Source organism: Panicum virgatum, chromosome 5N (genome assembly GCF_016808335.1).
Source record: "Panicum virgatum strain AP13 chromosome 5N, P.virgatum_v5, whole genome shotgun sequence".
In the NCBI taxonomy this organism is placed as follows: domain Eukaryota; kingdom Viridiplantae; phylum Streptophyta; class Magnoliopsida; order Poales; family Poaceae; genus Panicum; species Panicum virgatum.
This window is the reverse complement of record NC_053149.1, coordinates 36,847,539-36,866,000: the sequence shown is the minus strand read 5'-3', so window position 1 is coordinate 36,866,000 and position 18,462 is coordinate 36,847,539. Positions and strand designations below refer to the sequence as shown.

Below are 18,462 nucleotides of genomic sequence, written 5' to 3'. Positions count from 1 at the left end.
GTTTGCTTTGAGGAATGAGTGGCCCTTCACTCCTCACTTTTTTAGTTGGTTTGTGAAATGGAATTTGTTAATTAGTATATAAGCATGAGAAATAGGTCATCCCGTCAAAATATATAGAATGTACAAGGATAGTAGGATGAGATGGTTTTCTCAAATCAAATACTAAAATTGCTAAATCTTAATAAAGAATACAGTTTCACAGACACCGCACCTAATTTATTTATACCGTCATATATATTCTAACCCGCTAAAGTAGCACATTCCCTCGTTTTAATTAAATAATGACTCGTACATTTTAACCTTTTTAGATGCATGTATCTACATATACACTATGTTAGATGTATAGCAAATGCTATGTATATAGAAAAGCCAAAATGAACGGAGAGAGTAGAATAGCTATATTCTACAAGTTTTTAATTTTCTAATTGATGCATACGTCGTTTTTAATTTTCATCTTTGATTCTACAAGTTGGGTTCATGGTTCTGAAACATCTACATACTATATAATACTATATGTATTACTAAAGCGAGTAAGATTTTCACCTAAATTTTTGGTTTGGTCTGTCTTGTGTCATTGACATGTGGACCTTAGTCCATCCATATGCAAGTCGGACTAGCCTTTCGTCAATCAGAATCCTAATTGAAACCTGGACAAATCAATCATAATCGGAACCCGGATAAATCAATCGGAATCAGGGTTTTTAATTCCGGTAGGGAAAAAAAATCGGTCCTCACCGATAAAACCGAAATATCGGGAATATCGGGATTTTTTATTTTTATTTTTATTTTTTATTTTTTATGTTTACTTTTTTAATTTATTTTTTAGTGGAACAAATATTCAAAAAATCAATTTCGGCCGGTAAAAAAAATATTGGACCCCGCCGATAAAACCGAAATATCGGGTATACCGCGAAATTTCGAGCGATATTGTGAACCCTGATCGGAATCCCAGACAATCAAAGTCTCACATGATCACAACATGACCTGCACACGGAGAACGAGCACAAGGTTGGTAATATTATTCTGTTGGTAATATTATATAGATCTATTAACTGTAGCAACGCACGGGCACTATGCTAGTAATACTGTATAGAAAGTAATACTAGGTAGGTATGCGCCGGGGACCAGGACAGGAGCGCGAGGCATTTGGCTTTACGAAGGAGGCAAAGATGTGATTGTCTGGCCAACTTGTATGTATGTTATATGGTTGGGCTACCCCTAACCAACCATGTGCATTGCCCATCCTCATGTCCGGAACACTAGTCATCCAAAAGGGAAGGAGAGAACACTAGTCGTCCAAGAGGGAAGGATCGGAGCAGAACACACTCAGCGAAGATGTTGAGTAGCATACTGGTGATTGGCGGGACGGGGATGATCGGGCAGCACCTCGTGACGGCGAGCCTTGACGCCGGCCACCCAACGGCCATTCTCGTCCGGCCGGCAACCGCCGACGCCGACGCCGACAAGGCAAAGCTCATGGAGGCTTTCGAAAGCTGTGGCGCCAGCCTTGTCTATGTAAGTCTCTCCAACAGATTTACGTCAGCTAGCTTGATATTGTCATCAGTTGCCGCGCGCGTACTTTATTACTATATGCATGTGTACACTGCTTGCAGGGGGACATCAATGAGCACGAAGGATTGGTGGCCGCAATCAAGCAAGCAGATGTGGTGATCTCCGCCGTCGGTCACTCCTCGCCGGAAGAGGTGGAGAGCCAGCTCAAGATTGTCGCTGCTATACAAGAAGCTGGCGGAGTTCAGGTATAGGTACGTTGTGACAGTACTGCCTGACGTTCGTGAGGTGATGAGAGTTTTCGCTTAACGTTGTGATGACACTGCTGAGTGCTGACAATTGTTGGGAAAACCTTCACAACTGTATGCTCTCTGGCGGCATTGAAGTTATACGGCGCCCCTCATATTACAAGACTACTATGTGTCCCGTATGACAGAAGTAAATAATTATGGATAAAAACATGCAGCGGTTTCTACCGTCGGAATATGGCTGTGACGTGGAGCTAGCGAAGCAGATGCTGGAGCCTGCAAGGAGCATTTTAGGGGCTAAACTTCGAGTTCGTGAAGCTGTCAGAGCTGCAGGGATCCCTCATACCATCATCTCTAGCAACTGGAGTCAAGGGTTCTTGCTGCCAAGGGCCGGAAACCCGGAAGCAAACGGTCCTCCGGACAACAGTGTGACGATCTTCGGTGACGGAAAACTACAAGGTAGGCCATTCATTATGAGGTATGTTACAGAATTATTTAGTTTGTTTCATTATACTTCATCACACCTTATATATATGTGTCCAATCGCCAGTGTTCTTTGTAAACGAGAAGGATATGGCCGCGGTGGCCATGAGAGCCGTGGAAGACCCACGCACACTTAACATTGTTAACAAGATACTACATTTGCGGTCTCAGGAGAATCTATGTTCTCTGGACAAGCTTGTCTCACTTTGGGAGAATAAAATTGGCAAGACCCTTAAGAAAACCTATATTCGAGAAGAAGAGCTCGTGAAGAAAGTACAAGGTATACACAGACACATCTACTCGATCGTATATGCTACAAAGGAAGAATTCAACTCTAGAATGTATACATCTTTATTATACTATGGCTAGAGTGTGCCACTCGACACATCTCTAGAAATTGTATAGAAAATTAAGTGCTGCAGTAGAACAAATATAATTTTTTACCCGTGAAATGTTGGTTAATTAGAACGAAATAATTACATTTATCCCGGCCAGTATTGGCCCGGGACGACAAATACGAACATTAGTCCCGGTTCCGACGGTTAAGGGACGACATGGCTCTTTAGCCCTGATTAGAGCCTCCAACTGGAACTAAAGGTTCATCTTTAGTCCTGGTTGGTGTTACAATCCAATATTAAAGGTCCAAAACTTTTACTCCTGATTGGTAATACCAGCCAGGACTAAAAAGTCATCATTTAGTTCTGATTGGAGGCTCCAACCGGAACTATACAAACATGGAATAAAGGAGGTGCCACGAGTTGTTTTAAAAGGAAAGCAGCCTAGGTAGTGTTACATGTGCTATGCAGTTGGGGTGGTAAAGAAGCTATACGTGAAGCAAGAGGATTGAGTCCTGCTAGGTGCGAAGTAAATGTTTTGCATTGCACCTCGCCCTTTAGCCCCAGGTGTGAGAACCGGGACTAATGATCCGGATCTTTGATCCCGGACTCGTAGTTCAGGTTCCAAAACTGGGACCAAAGGGGGTTTGCATCCGGCACAAAAGCAAAAAAAACATCCTCCTTACGATAAAATATGCCACATGTACGAATATATGATTAGGTATGAGCCGAGGTTAAGATTCAATCTGACACCTTGATACAGTACCTTTGGTTATCGCACAACTCAAACTCATCACGTTTCTTAGGTCTCAATAAGAGGATTTCTCTTTCATACCATTATAGCAATAAGCAAATTGTAACTATGAACTAGAACTCGATGACGGCACCACGATAAGGGCCGCCCTCAATGAATCACAAGTAGTGTTGCCTTAAGAAAAACTGAATCCTCCATACTCCTCCAAATCAAAAATCGATGTAGTCACAAAGAATTTCTGGTGTGTGCAGAGTCCCAATTCCCTCTTAATTTTCAACTGGCCGTGGTACACGCGACGCTCGTGGCCGGGGAAGCAAAGCTGACTGCGAAGACCACCACCAACGGCGCATCCTCTTCTAAGGGGGTGGAGGCGACGGAACTGTACCCAGACATGAACTGTATGACTGTGGAGCAGTACCTAGATAGTCTGCCATGATGGGCCGCTGGGCCGAGCCCCATGTGTGCCGGTGCAAACTTGTGCTGGGCATTCTGCATTCCCACTTATCTTTATTGTAATGTTCGGATATCTTCTTCTGTATTGTTGAATGTCACACCATGAATCTATTTTTTGGTACGAGGCCATCACCCCATTTCCATTAGCATAACGGAAATACTAGCATGTCCAGAGTAGCACACAAGACAAAAGAGAGGGGAGGGGGAGAGGGAGAAAGACTAAGCCTGCAGTAGCGGAACACATTGCTTGCTTCAAGCAAGGAAGTCAAAAAGGGGCATACTCTTTAATGTTCTAGAAACTTCTCATAATATTTCTACTTCAACATCATGTATAAATCTATGAGTAATTTTGCATATACAGTGGAGATGTATGTGCCACAGGCACATATTTAATTTTTCTTCTATAGAGCGTGGTCATGGACATGTTCAGTGCCTCAGTGTCTGTGGAAATTGGCAATGGGCAGAAGGCGCTATTCTGGCTGGACAAGTGGTTGCAGGGCAAAGGTATTCAAGATCTAGCTCCTTGTTTGTTCAGTTCGATTGGACCTAGAATCAGGAAAGGGAGAACGGTCGCTCAAGGGCTCGCTAATGACGCCTGGGTACAGGATATCTCCGGGGCCCTAACTGTGCAGGTTATTTTGGATTTCCTCATGATATGGGAGGCAACTAGAAATGTGCACCTACAGTCAGATACGCCTGACAAGTTCATTTGGAAATGGACGGCTGATCACTGTTTTTCTACTGCTTCTGCATACCGGGCTTTCTTCATTGGGCAAACGGAAATCTATGGAGCCCGGTGTCTAAGGAAAACACGTGCGCCAGGGAAATGCAAATTCTTCATTTGGCTCGTTTTGCATGATCGTTGTTGGACGGCCGGAAGAGGCACAATCTACAAGATGATCACTCGTGTGCACTTTGCGCCTAGGAGTCGGAAACAATCACACATTTGCTACTTAATTGCTGTTTCGCTAGAGAAATCTGGTATAGGACGCTACTTATGCTGAACTGGCACGAACTTGCTCCAAATGGTCAATGTCTTGATCTCGCCGACTGGTGGACGACGGCTCGCAAGAGTATAGCTAAAGCTGAGCGGATGCGTTTCGACTCCTTGGTTATCCTCACCTCTTGGATGCTCTGGAACGAGCGCAATAGAAGAACGTTTGATTCCAAGTCCAAGACTGTCCCGGAGCTCTTGGCAAGTCTGGAGGAGGAAGCGATCTCATGGCTTCTAGCTCGCTTTAGGCACCTCAATGTGTTTGTAGCTGCTGTTTGTAGTTTTCACGGTCGCCAAATGATAAACATGTAATAGGACTAACTCTTTGTACGGAACCTCTCTCTTAATGAAAAACGTGCTAAGGCACGGTCGCGAAAAAAGGCAACGATGTTATTTATTTTTTTCCAAAAATAATACACATCTTTCTTTTCCTTCCATAAAACAATGTTGTCAATTATTACCCTTCCAAAACAAATAATGATGTGAATTTTGGGTGAATGCATGTGCAAAAAAGTAAAGCGTGAGCCAAAGGAAAGTAATACGTGGGTACAAAAGGTGGGTATAGATAATTGTTGGTGTAAAAATTATTAGCATTTCGATAGAAACATTTTCCTTCTATCAAAAAAATGGGTCTCCACCCCTTTTGTGAAACATTTTGGCCTGACAAATGGACCTCCATGAGGAGTACGATGGACCTAATCTTTGTGAGAAAGGATTTCAATTGTTTCGACTTTTATAGTACAGAAACATGAATGTTTAAAAAATCATGTACTATGTACGTCTTGGGTTTTATTCCCTCACATCGTTGATAAAATACTAAATTTTGTAAATGAAGAAGTTCAATACTAAACTAACAATAAATAAATACTAATTATATGACTTAGCTAGCTAAATAACTCATAATTTAGCGGCTATAACGAGATATAGCTGGTTATTAGCGGATTTAGCCTTTTAGAGCTAAAATATGGATATCCTAGGTTTCTCCTTTCCCAAAAGCTATGTCCAATTTGCAGTCAGCTGAACATCAAAAATTTAAACTCCTTGGTTGAAAACCAGACAACAATCGCAAACCCGTCAGATAGAATCTGAGAATAAAACTCTAAATAAAAATAATTGCTGTGATCCAAAAGGGCTGAGCTGATCTCTCTAACTTGTAACTGGTACCTGATGGATGATCTGGTACTCACACTTGGAAATGCAATGAATCCTGGTGCAGTGGCGTGAACTGAAACAACGTATCTTGTAGCAGTGGTGGAGTTGTGTTGTAAATCTTGTAGACCAGTTTAATTAAGTTCTCAGAACTGCGGAAGTATCTGTTGAACCTTTCTCCGTGGAGCCCTGTTTCTTGTTTTGGTTTGTTTCGGTGACCAGTGTCATGTCATGAATCTGTTCTGGCAACACATAGCTTATCTGGACTATGTGCTGTAAATACTGAAAGTTTTGTTCCTGACTGCAATGCTAAGTTACTAACGGACTGGACCTATCCGTATAATTCTAAAGAACAGATATTTCTGAGCAAAAGCATAAAGAGTTATTGCATTTCCAGAAGATAGGCTCCCATGCCAATCCTATGACCTGATGAACTAGGTTAGTATGGAGGTTAAGCTGATCCAATCATACGTAACTTATGTTCTAAATACTGATTCCGGCACCTGCCATATGATTTGAACCGTTGAATGAGAGCTCACAAATGTTCTTCCCCAACTACTTCTCTCCAGCTGGTTCTTCACGAAAGAAAAGATTTCACTATTTGACGGAAGCTGTTCTATTAATTGATCTGATGGAACAGAGTATGGGGGTGATAGTCATTGCCGTGGCTCTCCTCTGGCCCGCGATTGAAGCTGCCTTAGATTGCTCCTCCGTCTGGAATGGTACGTAAACAATAAACCAGCGATGCAAGTATGTAGTCTTTTTGAACGAATGCATCAGCTAGATGCTGCGAATTTGTGGCAATGTCTGTACCGGAATTTTTGCAACATCAGCACCGTACCCTGTTTTTCTTGTCTGTTACAACGTTATCATTACGTCTTCTCGGGTTTGATTTGTTTCCTGCAAATGAATCTTGCTGCCCCACAGATAGCAAGCACCAGCTGATCAGCAACACCAGCGGTGCAATCCGCTTGACGGTGTTGCACCACCAGCATGCTTGCTCGCCTGTCCGGAACCCGGCGGACCTCCCATTTTCACGGCACCGTTCCACGACGCTGGAGCGGGAGCACCAGCTCGCCGCCCGCCTCTTATTCCGCCGCCGCCTCGCGCCGCCGACGAACATCTCGGGCCCTGTCACCACCAGCGCCAGCCCGCTCTACGGCTTCGTGACGCAGGTTGCCCGCGGCACCCCGCCCACGAGGCAGACGGTGCTGGTCGACAGCGCCGCCGCGTTCGCGTGGGTGCAGTGCGTTTCCTGCACCGAGAAGGAGGGCTGCTTCGACCACGACGGCCCACTCTTCGACCCCGGCACGTCGAGCACATACCGCCGGCTGCCTTGCTCGTCGGCGTCCTGCGTGTCTGCCAGCGGGAACGGCAACATCCCCGGCCTCTGCGCCGTGCAGGAGAGCACCTGCGTGTACTACATCGAGTACATGGACAGCTCGGCCTCCACCGGGCGCGTCGGAACGGACATGCTCACCTTCTGTGGACAGGACCTGCCGGGCTTCGTGTTCGGCTGCAGCCAGCGCTACGCCGGCGTGTTCGGAAGGTACTCGGGTATCTTCGGCTTCGCAACTGGGCAGCTATCTTTTTTCTCCCAGGTCCTGGAAAGAACTCGTCAGTACAAGGCCTTTTCATACTACCTGCCTTCGGCGACCTCCGTCGGTTACATACAAGTGGGTGCCTACGACGAGGGTGGTCTGGACTTCACCCCGATGTTCACCAATGGCTCGGATTACTACCTTGCTTTGACAGGCATTACGGTCGACGGCAGCCCACTAGGAAGAGGGGTCACTCCGTTGGGGACAACGGTTGCAGCGTGTTACCTTGACTTGGGCGCAGTATTGTCCATCTTGCCAAGACAGGCATACGAGAGGCTGGAAGACGAGATAGCCAAGCGCATCAGAGGCTACGACCGCATCCGGAGCTCGCCGGGCTGCTTTGATCCGGACTACTTGTCGGCGGAGAGGGTGATACCTCAAGTGCAGTTGCGGTTTAGCCATGGGGTGCGCCTGGTGCTGGATCAAGAGAAGCTCATGTTCAAAGTCGGCGACGGGAGGCTCTGTTTGGGATTTGTCCCAGGTACGATTTATATGCTAGGCAGAATGCAGATGCAGATGATGTATGCGGCTCAGGATATTGAGAAATCGAGGATGGGTTTCTCCAACAGTTAAAAGTACCAAGCCATGCGACTCTAGTGTTTTCTCCAACTTGGTGCTGCAGCAGTTCACACTTGCCTAGACTGAAGCAGGTTTTACTCCTCCATTGCTTAGCTTGTTTGACGGAGAAAATGATTTGCTTGATAAAGCACTAATTTTGTGCGACTTGTGCACAAACCTAATTGTCTAATCATGTGCCATTCTGATGATCTCTGAACTTTGACGCACTCAAATAAGCAGAATCGTTATTCTTTCTTCTTTCCACCTATATTCAGTGGTAAAAATGGGGAAAGAAGACTTGTTGTACATTAAGTTGTCCGTCAGCATGTAAGGCCATTGATAAAGGGATTTTAATAGGCTAATACCTTGAAACATCTCAAAGCATCCACTGCTATAAAAAAGAGCTTTTAGGAACGGGTAAAAACATATTTATAAGGATGGATGTGGTACCTGTCCTGCTTCTCGTTGCTAGAAATGCTATTTTTAGGGGTGGGTGAGCCCACACCTAGAAACATATTTTCAGGGCTGGGTTAGGGCATAACCCATCGCTGAAAATAGATATCAAGGGGGTGGGTTACCCGCCTCTGAAAACAACATGCCTGTTAAAAACTTTACTGGTTTGAATTTGTATTTTCCAAATTTGATTTGAATTTACAATCTACAAAAAAGATCACACATGTGTGTCTATATATACCCATGTGACATTCTACACCTTAAATGTAGCAGTTTATTCACTACCGGAAACCCAAACATTGCCGAGTGCCAGACTCTTTGCCGAGTGTCTTCCTTCGGGCACTCGGCAAAGGAGTGGGTTTGCCGAGTGTCCTCCATCTGACACTCGGCAAAGCCTCCACACTCAGCAAAAAATGGCTTTGCCTAGTGTCCTCCGCTTGACACTCGGCAAAGGTTAAGTTTGCCGAGTTTCAAATGGTTGACACTCGACAAAGCATATAAAATATGGTTTTCCCTTTCTTATATAAATACCTATGCAGTATCACAATGATCTAAATACCTATAGTTTTACATTTGAAATTGTAGTCAAGGATTTAGATAGGCCTCCATTTTTATAGTTTTTGCATTCGAAGTCGTTTAGAAAATTTAAATTTCAAATTTGAGGGATTTGAAATTGAAATGGGAGAATTTTGAATTTCCAGTTTTCGTTGACAAGATTATTTTAAACAAAAAAGGTTGTCAACTAAATAATTTCGTATATTTTTGAGATATATAACTTTCATTTTGGTTGTTTCCCTGTCGAAGGTACTTTTAAAATTTTCAAATTTATAAAATTCAAACCTACTTTTTTGATTGGCAAAAAGACTTCAAATCAAAAAAAAATTGAACTACAAAGTTGTCCAACTTTTCAAGGTGAACAACTTTTATTATGGTTCCGTGTCCATCCGATGAAGTGGTAGAAAAGTTGTGCACAAAATCAACAACTCTCCGATAATATATCGGAGAGTTGTTGATTTTGTGCACAACTTTTCTACCACTTCATCGATGATAATGGTACCAAAATAAAAATTGTTCACCTTGAAAACTTGGACAACTTTGTAGTTCAAAGTTTTTTGATTTGAAGTCTTTTAAAGGTCAAAATTTTGATTTGAAATTTATATTTGATGAGTGTCTAGAGGAAGACACTCAGCATAAGCTATGTTTGCCGAGTGTCAACGATATGGCACTCGGCGAAGGGTGATTTGCCGAGTGCCCCATATCTGCACTCGGCAAACCCAGGCCTTTGCGGAGCGCCGGATCACGGCACTTGGCAAACCACCGCAATATACCGCTAGCTCCGATCTTTCTCCTCTCCAGTCGCGGCGTCGCGCAAAACAGAACACGCCACCAGCATCGCTCCCGGCGCCACCAATGGTCCTGCCGCCGATGCCAGCCCACGCCACGCCGCCGCCTCCGCCGGCCCCCAACGCCTGCCTCCAGACCCATGCTGCCTCGCTCGATCTCCTCTACCTCCGCCTCCCTCGAGCTCCTCCCAACCCTAACCCTAGGCGCTGCCTCCGCACCGGCGCCGTGCTTGCCAGTTGAATGCACGCTGGCGCGGCCTTCTCCGACCTCGGTATAGGGTGGATCTACTCCGACGACGTCGCATCATCCTTGCTGACCTCGGGCCGGCGCTGCTCCTCCCAGAACTCGGGCCGGCGAGCTCTCTAGTTCCTTCGTCGCCGCCATCTGGTGCCCACCCTCGCGCCCTCCTTACATGCCCAACCCGCGCTGCGCTCGCCCGCTGGATCTGGGCGCATGTTAGTTTTCTACAAGGACTCGTTGTTAAAGCTCATTTTTAAGATGTTCTCCCAATTTCATAATTTCAGTTTTCCGAATCTGCAGTTTCCATGAATCTTTCTGAATATGCAGATCCAGGACCAGGACCAGGAGTGCAGGACCAGGACCCTCTCCCACGTCATGGATCCAGACGCTGAGAGGTGCTTCTCCTCCCTCTCTTAATCAGGTTGCACGGCAAGCCTAGCTTATTTAAATGGATAGAATTTCCTTGCAGTTTGCCTAAACTGAATCTGCTCTAGTTAAACTGATAACAGAGACGGTAGTCAGCCTAGATAAACTGAATTTGTTACTTCTTGCTTAGTAAATTACATAGCACCATGTTTGTTTAGATAAGCAGAATTTTTAATATGATCATGCTTGCAGAGGTGAAAGGTTGGAGAGCCTAGTGGAGTGTGAATCTAATTGATGCTTCACAGGTAGGGATTTTTTTGCTATTTCAGCTACTTGCCATGTTTGCACTGAACATTCCATTATCCATTGTTTCAGCTAGTCATAACTCTGCTTGAGAGAGTGGAGTTCCAGAAATTTCTACGTAGGTTTAAGAGTCATGAGCTATATATCTGATGCCCTAGTTTGTATGTATGATGCTGGATTTCTCATTTTTTTAACTGTAATCTTATATTTAGTCTATTGAATAGAATATTGCTATGCTTGATTGCTCCTGATATTGATTCATAAGGATCGCTCTGTGTTCTCTGTGTTCTCCATCCCAGCTTGCAGCATGTTGGTTGTTTACTTGAATAATTATTCACCTACTCATTGCATGATCGGTAACCTGAATGCATAATGATGTGATCATATTTCATTTTAATTGTTTCTATGTAAACGCTGTGATCTGATTTTTTTCCCATACAGTTAAAGCACTTGCCATAACTTTAGGTATAATTACTGATTCACAATCCTATTGTTGTTTTGGAATATGTGCAGTTTGCTGGTTATAAGCAGATTTACTTACATCAGCACTGCTGATTTAGTTACATTAGATTTTGATCATGATTTAGTTAGCAGTGGCTTTTTCGATTCTTGATGCATTGATCTACTTTTTCTGACGGGAAAGAGAATTAGGACTCTTCGTTTTAACTATTCAACAGGACCTATAAGGTTCAAGGGACGAACAGGGAGGAAGCACAATTGCAGCTGGACATCAATGTCAAGTTTTGAGAAGGAAAGGTGAGCAAACTACTGCAGCAGGAATTTTTCATAGTCTAGTGAGGCTAGCAGTTCATAATCAGAGTCTCAATGAAATGCATCCTTTTAATGATTTCATAATGTGTATGGATGTAACTGGATGTAGCTGTGTATGAATGTAATAAAGGAATAGAAGAAATATTGATTTTTTTTGTTTCTGGAAAAAAACTTTGTCGAGCGCTTAGGCAAAAACACTCGCCAAAGTATTGATGTTTGCCGAGTGCCTTTCCGTCTGGCACTCGGCAAAGCCGTCGTTAACGGCAGTTTCACCAGAGCCCTTACTTTATTTTGCCGAGTGCTTTTTAGCACTCGGCAAATGCTTCGCCGAGTGCCAAAAAAAATTACACTTGGCAAAGCCTTTTTTGCCGTCACTTCCTTTACCGTGTAGACTTTGCCAAGTGCCGCACTCGGCAAAGTCTTTGCCGAGTGTAACATGGGCTTTGACTTTGCCAAGTGCCGTACTCGGCAAAGGCTTTGCCGAGTGTAATATGGGCTTTGCCGAGTGTTTAGGACACTCGGCAAAGCATTGTAATCCAGTAGTGATTCTACACCAATAATTAATAAAAAAAGAGTAGAATCACTGAACAATATTTCAGTTCTATTAAACTCCCTGCGAGCTGAATATTATTCATCATCTATGGTGGAGCCTCCACCGAATCTCTGGTGAGCACTCTGGCTACAAAATTACTCCATTTTCATGTGTGGTAGTGAAAATCGGATCCAACATGTATTGCGCATCGTTTGATTTGCTGACGTCACGAGATATCCTGGGCATGTGTGACGCTATTTGATTTACGTTGCATGCATGCGTCATCATCCGGTGCGTAAAAAACTGTATACTTTGATGCTCAGTAGTAAAAAACATATTAGCATTGTGCGTAAAAATTCAGCGCGCCAGGCGACGCCCTCACCGAACCTTCGACGATCTGAAGTTACACTGTAACACCGTGCGGTAGTAAAAAGTATGTCTCATGCTGTACTTCTATCTTGATTTACTGCTCGCTTGACCGAACAGCTGCACGTCTGTCCAAATTTAATGCTCGCTTCACAAGACAACCAGCAGACCTTATTTGGCTTGATTTCAGTTGACTGGTCGTCACACCTGGCGGTGCAGGTGCCAGACTTCTGACGAGCTAAAAATTACGTTCTTACCGTGGGCAGAGAAAAAGCGAGCATGGGTATTATCTAGTGCGTAAAAACTAATTCGATTAACGTTGCATACATAGCTCCAACGTGGCCGAAAAAATGCGTCGGATTGGTGCCCCAACCATAAAAAATCATTTCAAACGTAAAAGAAGTATTAACCTCGTGGTCGCATGATTCACAAGTTACGAATTACTATAAAATACAAAAACTATTACTCTACATTATGAAATATACTAATCAAAATTACAAAAAAACTTCTCTAAATTGTGGAAAATACAACGTGAGTAAGAAAAATTACTATTCCAATTTACGAAACAATACTACTCAAAAGTGCGAAAATACTACTTGAATCTTGAATTGCGTAAACATTACTGCATAGCTATTTTTAATGTCTGCTGGTCTCCACCATAAATTACTCGATTGTGTAAACGACTTTTATGCTAGATGGACATTCCGACCGGAGTTCCGACGAGTATCGTTGATCATAAAAAACGCGTCAGAATGGTGCTGCAACCGTAGAAATGCTAGTGCTATCCGAGAAATAATTTTTTAAGTTTGATGATGGAAGAGATGATAGAGAAAAGTTTGTGAGATAAGATGCTATTTAGCCCAAAATATAATATTAGTGCAGTAGAGAAATAATTACTACTATCTACATCGAAAAGTAACTTTAAGTTAATACCTATTTTCACGGAGTAATTTCCGAAGCAATTTTTATTTGTAGCCCAAAACTTATTGTTTGATACGTGTCACGAGTGATGTTACAACTAGCAAAAATTCTTAGAAATTGAGAGTTTGAGTATAATGGTTGACAAAACAAGATTGATATCTTCTTCAATCCTCACAAACACATGGATCTGGAGTCATCAGATGTATCTACTCATCAAGCAACGTGTTGCAGCGATAAGGGACCATAAGTATTGTACAAAATAAGTACCACCATGTGCATCTACTGCGTGCTGATATCTATCTATCAAGTAGAAATGTTGTCTCAGTTCCTGTAGATGCATCAGCATCAGAACTTTAGCAAGATAGTGGCGTAGATTCATTCAGTTCTACATGCTACTAAATCAGTAAGTTCCAAAGAGGTGAAAACCAAGTCGATGTGACTATAGCATTGTTGATGGCTTTTAAAGTACAAAATATGTGCCGTCAACTGCTGCATAATCATATAAAGAATGAGCATCAACACAAATGGTAGGAGTTATTAGTAACGAATTCTACAAAGTGTTGGTGAATCATTGATTTTAGTAACAAATGTCTACATAAGGGAGAAACACATGCACAAACCTGGAAGAATGCAGATCACAGGCTACACTACTGTTGGTATTTCGTAACGTCTACTTCAGAAACAGGGTCGTTCAGCCTGGTTCCGGTAAAGGCATCAGAAATGTCCGGAATCGGCGCCAATAATGCCTCGACATTTCATATAGCAATTACTGAAAACCAAACTATCATGAACCATGAATCATTCCGCAAGCTGACGAAATCGCTAGTGTAGCATTTTACCCAGAGAGTATTCCTGGGTGTCATTTATATTTCCGCAGGGAAGGCGGCGACTAAATTATGTAGGTAGGCAATATGAACTAATCTCAATTGAATATTTTAATGCATAAATAGAGGTAAGATAAATATGGATTAAGGTAGTGTGAAAAACAAGCAACTCTCAGCTCTTGTAAAGTAAAATTAGGCAGGGAGCTAGATATTTATACAGTTTACTAGCACTTTATATTTTGCACTAAATATAATTAGTCTCTATCTAATTATTACTAATACAAGGGAGAACTATGCAAATGGCTGACATATATGACTGTCAAGCCATTACAGCATTTTACAACCTTTCTACCCCCTAACCGAACGTGGAGGATTACGATGGCACTAAACAGGGCTGTCGCTACCTGCAGGCTACCTCTACAAACCATAGGAAAAGACGACATCTAGCAACACATAACTAACCCAGACACCATATCTATACTAGTAAGTGATACTCTAGTATCCGGTGCAGAGCTCCCACCCTTCGGATGGACAGACATCATAATAGAGCAAAACGAATGTTGGAGCATGTAAAAGTTAACTAGAACTAAGTTTCTAATCCGGCAAAGCATATAGTAACAAGGTAAACTAATCATGGCATCTATGTCTAACACCGCATGGCATAAATCATGCAAATATAAATAACTATAAGATATGTCAAGTATACACGGCCGAATATTACAAAAGAGAACTAGTAGCGAACCCATACCTATTCTCCGAAGCACGTCCAGCGACCCGACAACTACTTCTCCTAAACTCCACTAGCCTAGAACTACTCAAGAGAGAAATGGAGCTAGAGCTTCAACTTGTGCTTGCCTCATTCTTACCCCCCTCTCATATTATAGGGAGAGCCAACAGGGGGTCTTGTGCCGAGTTTCAACAGTATTGCCACCTGGAACCGACCTTGGAAAGGTGTAGGGAAGCTTCCTGCAAAGGGGGTAAGGCGGTGGCGCCAGGGCCCACTCAGCGGACCACCATGGTCGGCCGACTGGCAGGGGGGCCCCACCAGTCCCCCTCTGCTCTGGTGGTCTCCCACGTGTCCTTTTGTCCTTCCCTCGCGTGCCTAGACTTCTAGTAAGTCGGTTTCCTTCTGCTTGTGGGCCCTTTGATCCATGTGAGCCTAAATTATGCGCTCTGATTGGTCGACGATTTTCCCGTGGATCACAAGGCCCTCACAACCTGCATTTTAGTCCTTTTTCCTACATTATGTAGTTTCTAGGAGCATTGTGGGTTTTGACTTTATTTAAGATAAAAATGCATATAAAGTATTTAAACTCTAAAGATTTTCTGATCAAATTGACGCTTGAAATTGGTCACTAACAAGCGTCAACAGCTATACAAGGATTAGGGACCCACATGTCATGTGAAACCAACATAACTTTAGCTATGCACCCCGCGATCCACATAAGGAGGCCACAAGGAATCTTTCCTAGACATAGGGGGGAGTTTCATTGTAACCAACCCCTTCCTTTTATGTAAAGCCCATGGCTACAAGCCTATCCTTGAACCTTTCGACATTTCCTTGGGAATCATGTTTAGACGTAGAACGCACTTATAGCCTACTAATCTTCCATAGCTGTCAGACCCGGGGCAGCGGGACTTCTTATAGGCATAGAATGTTCTAGAGTAAGGGATAGCTCATGGATGTACTTTACCTCTCTTGTAACTACCTGAATAGGCGTAGAACTAGCCGCAGTACAAAGAAAACTACCCAATCGTACTGTAGTAGGACTCCAACTGTATTCGGCTAGGACTTTCCATGTAACCCTGTCCCCCCGGATATATAAGGGCGGGCAGGGACACCCTCCAAACAATCATCCACCCCTAAGGCAATACAAACGACCACACAGGACGTAGGGTATTACACAACTTGCGGCCCGAACCTGTCTAAATCTTTGTGTTCCTTGCACCATTGAGTTCCAGAGCTGTCGATCCCCACCCACAAACGTTATTGCTAAGGGTATCCCTGAGCAGGCTTGGCGGTAAACACCGACAGCTGGAGCGCCAGGTAGGGGATTTCGCGAGTTCATCGGCGAGTTCGATGGCCGGATCAAGCGACGCTAACAACGTGCCTAAGGGCACAACTCTCGTTTTCGGTTCCTGGGCATGCACGGCTGACGGATTGGGCAGCTTCTCCAACCACCTTGCCACGCCTATCTCGCCTAAACCGAAAACCATCTCCCAACTCGCCGACATCCGCGAGTCTGCGGATCTCGACGAAAAAGGAGTTCTACCCGAACTCGACTCGGACAACCCAGAAAATGTGTCAACTCCAACTCGAACTCTTGGTTCAGTCGAGTTCGACACAAACTCTGATTCCGAAAAACTCCACTTTTCCGAAACCATCGGAAAATACTTGACTCATCTCAAAACGATCAAACGCCTCAAGATAAAAAACTCACAACTACTCGACGGAGTAAATCGAGTTTCACGATCAATAGGGGCTGCATCAAACTCGCAGAAACTGCTCTTGGCTCATCTACATCACAGCAGAACCCAGAAGTGTTGAACCCACCACAGGAAAAGTCGGGCGATATACTCTCAGGGATCGATTAAGTGAACTCCAAGCTCGCTGACTGCATCAAGATAGCTGAAAGCACCCTACAAAACAAGGAGCAGAAATCGGGAGAAGGAATCTGCGGGGGATCTGGTGAGACATACCCCCGGCTTGTTCGGATGGGACCATCTATCTCCAGGATACCTCAGAGCCCGTCACCGAAACCTGCTCACATTCGGACTCCTGAACCAACCGAGTCCTTGTTCGATTAGGATTTTGATCAATTCATGAACAGTCGTGACAACTTTGAACCATTCGATGATCTCGAAGACTGGTCTAACAATGTCGACCTGTTCATGGACGCTATGGCCAATCCGCCCGAACACGCTGATGCTCTTTGGGAACTGGCCAAGCTCAAGAAGGGAAAAGCCAAAGCTCCAGAACAATCCAGTGAGTCAATTTTCGACAAACCCTGGATTAAGGAACCTGAAGGGCTGACTCCCACCCAATCATGGCTACATTGGATGAACGAGAACGCCCTCTATGTAGAGATGGGCATCCCGCTTCTCGCTCACCCAAAGCACACATACTCTAAAATTGGTGGACTAACCGATTCCGAATCCGAGTACTCTTCCAACTCGGAGAATGAGCAGGATGACCTAATCTAGTACAGCAAGTAAGTCGAGTCTAACTCGGCTAAGAACTCCAAGTCCGATCAGGACTCCCTTCCTAAATTGGTCATATATGCAACGCTGCAAGGACGGACAGTGCACCTAAGGAAGACACAAGATCCCCATACTTCTGGCCCACAGCCAACGGATCCACCCTTCCAGCAGAGCACCCCTCTAGACCCGTCCTCAAGCAAACAAGACCAAAAGATTCAAGATCTTTGCCGTTAAATCCTCATGGTTCGTATCTCCAAAGTTTAGGAACCTGAGTGCGATTCCGCGGAGCATCTCAACCTCGACAACTACAACTTTGATGATTTCGACGAGTACCTTTCCGACAACATTGAAACTACTCCCCCCCCCCACAATCACAAAAGCCCAAGTTACTGTCAAGCAAGACCCGCCTGCGCCTCCTCCAGCAGCGACAGTCACTGTGCAATTAGAAGAACAACAACCAGCAGAAGATCTTTACGAGCGTCGTCGCTTGCTTAACCAGAAGAGGGCGTTCAGGCACCAACGCCTCGCCAACAACCAGTAGGAGCAAACGACTACTCCAACTGCAACCTTCGCAATGTGACCAACGTTGGTCGTGACACGCGCAACGTTATCATCTCAAGAAGAAAGGAGCGCGAGGAAGTCGAGGCTTACAGCCCTTCTTCCAACTACCTCATCCTACCAAAGGCTTCCGCATCCTTCAAGAAGAACAAGCCGGTAAACACCCGTCCTCAGGGTAAACCGCGCACCCCACATCGTGGTCCTACTCCGCAAGTGCTTCATCCACCCGAAGAGCTCCCATACCATCTTCGAGTGCAACTCACTCCGCAAGGCCCTTGGGGCACCTCTCCTAAAGGAGACCCTACCAAAAATCTAGTCGACGCCTGTATCGACTAGTTTTACCGTCGAATAGTTTTATTCAGTCATGTAAACCATTTCTCACGTCTAACGGGCAAGGGGTAGGTCTTGAGAGTCAGAGTCTGTCGCTTTACAACTATTGTAATTTCGACAAATCCAAATAAAAGTTGATTTCTTCCAAAAATCGACTACTTGGCTTTCG

The 18,462-nt window shown here is 44.3% G+C and overlaps 1 protein-coding gene across 1 annotated transcript; it reads left to right on the top strand.

Annotated features, from left to right (window-relative positions):
• The first annotated feature begins 1,241 nt into the window (after window positions 1–1,241).
• Window positions 1,242–3,903, top strand: LOC120671997 (phenylcoumaran benzylic ether reductase PT1-like). Its single transcript, XM_039952278.1, has 5 exons — window positions 1,242–1,515; window positions 1,614–1,757; window positions 1,976–2,216; window positions 2,308–2,520; window positions 3,581–3,903. Exons 1-5 carry the CDS (start codon window positions 1,336–1,338, stop codon window positions 3,763–3,765), a joined length of 963 nt encoding a protein of 320 aa, XP_039808212.1. The 5' UTR covers window positions 1,242–1,335; the 3' UTR covers window positions 3,766–3,903.
• The last annotated feature ends 14,559 nt before the right edge of the window (window positions 3,904–18,462 follow it).

Bases quoted from the DNA above. Each gene is read 5' to 3' on its own strand.
- LOC120671997 (XM_039952278.1), top strand. From the start codon at position 1,336: ATGTTGAGTAGCATACTGGTGATTGGCGGGACGGGGATGATCGGGCAG. The intron at 1,516-1,613 runs GTAAGTCTCTCC...CACTGCTTGCAG, and splicing joins GTGGCGCCAGCCTTGTCTAT to GGGGACATCAATGAGCACGA. The intron at 2,521-3,580 runs GTATACACAGAC...TGGTGTGTGCAG, and splicing joins GCTCGTGAAGAAAGTACAAG to AGTCCCAATTCCCTCTTAAT.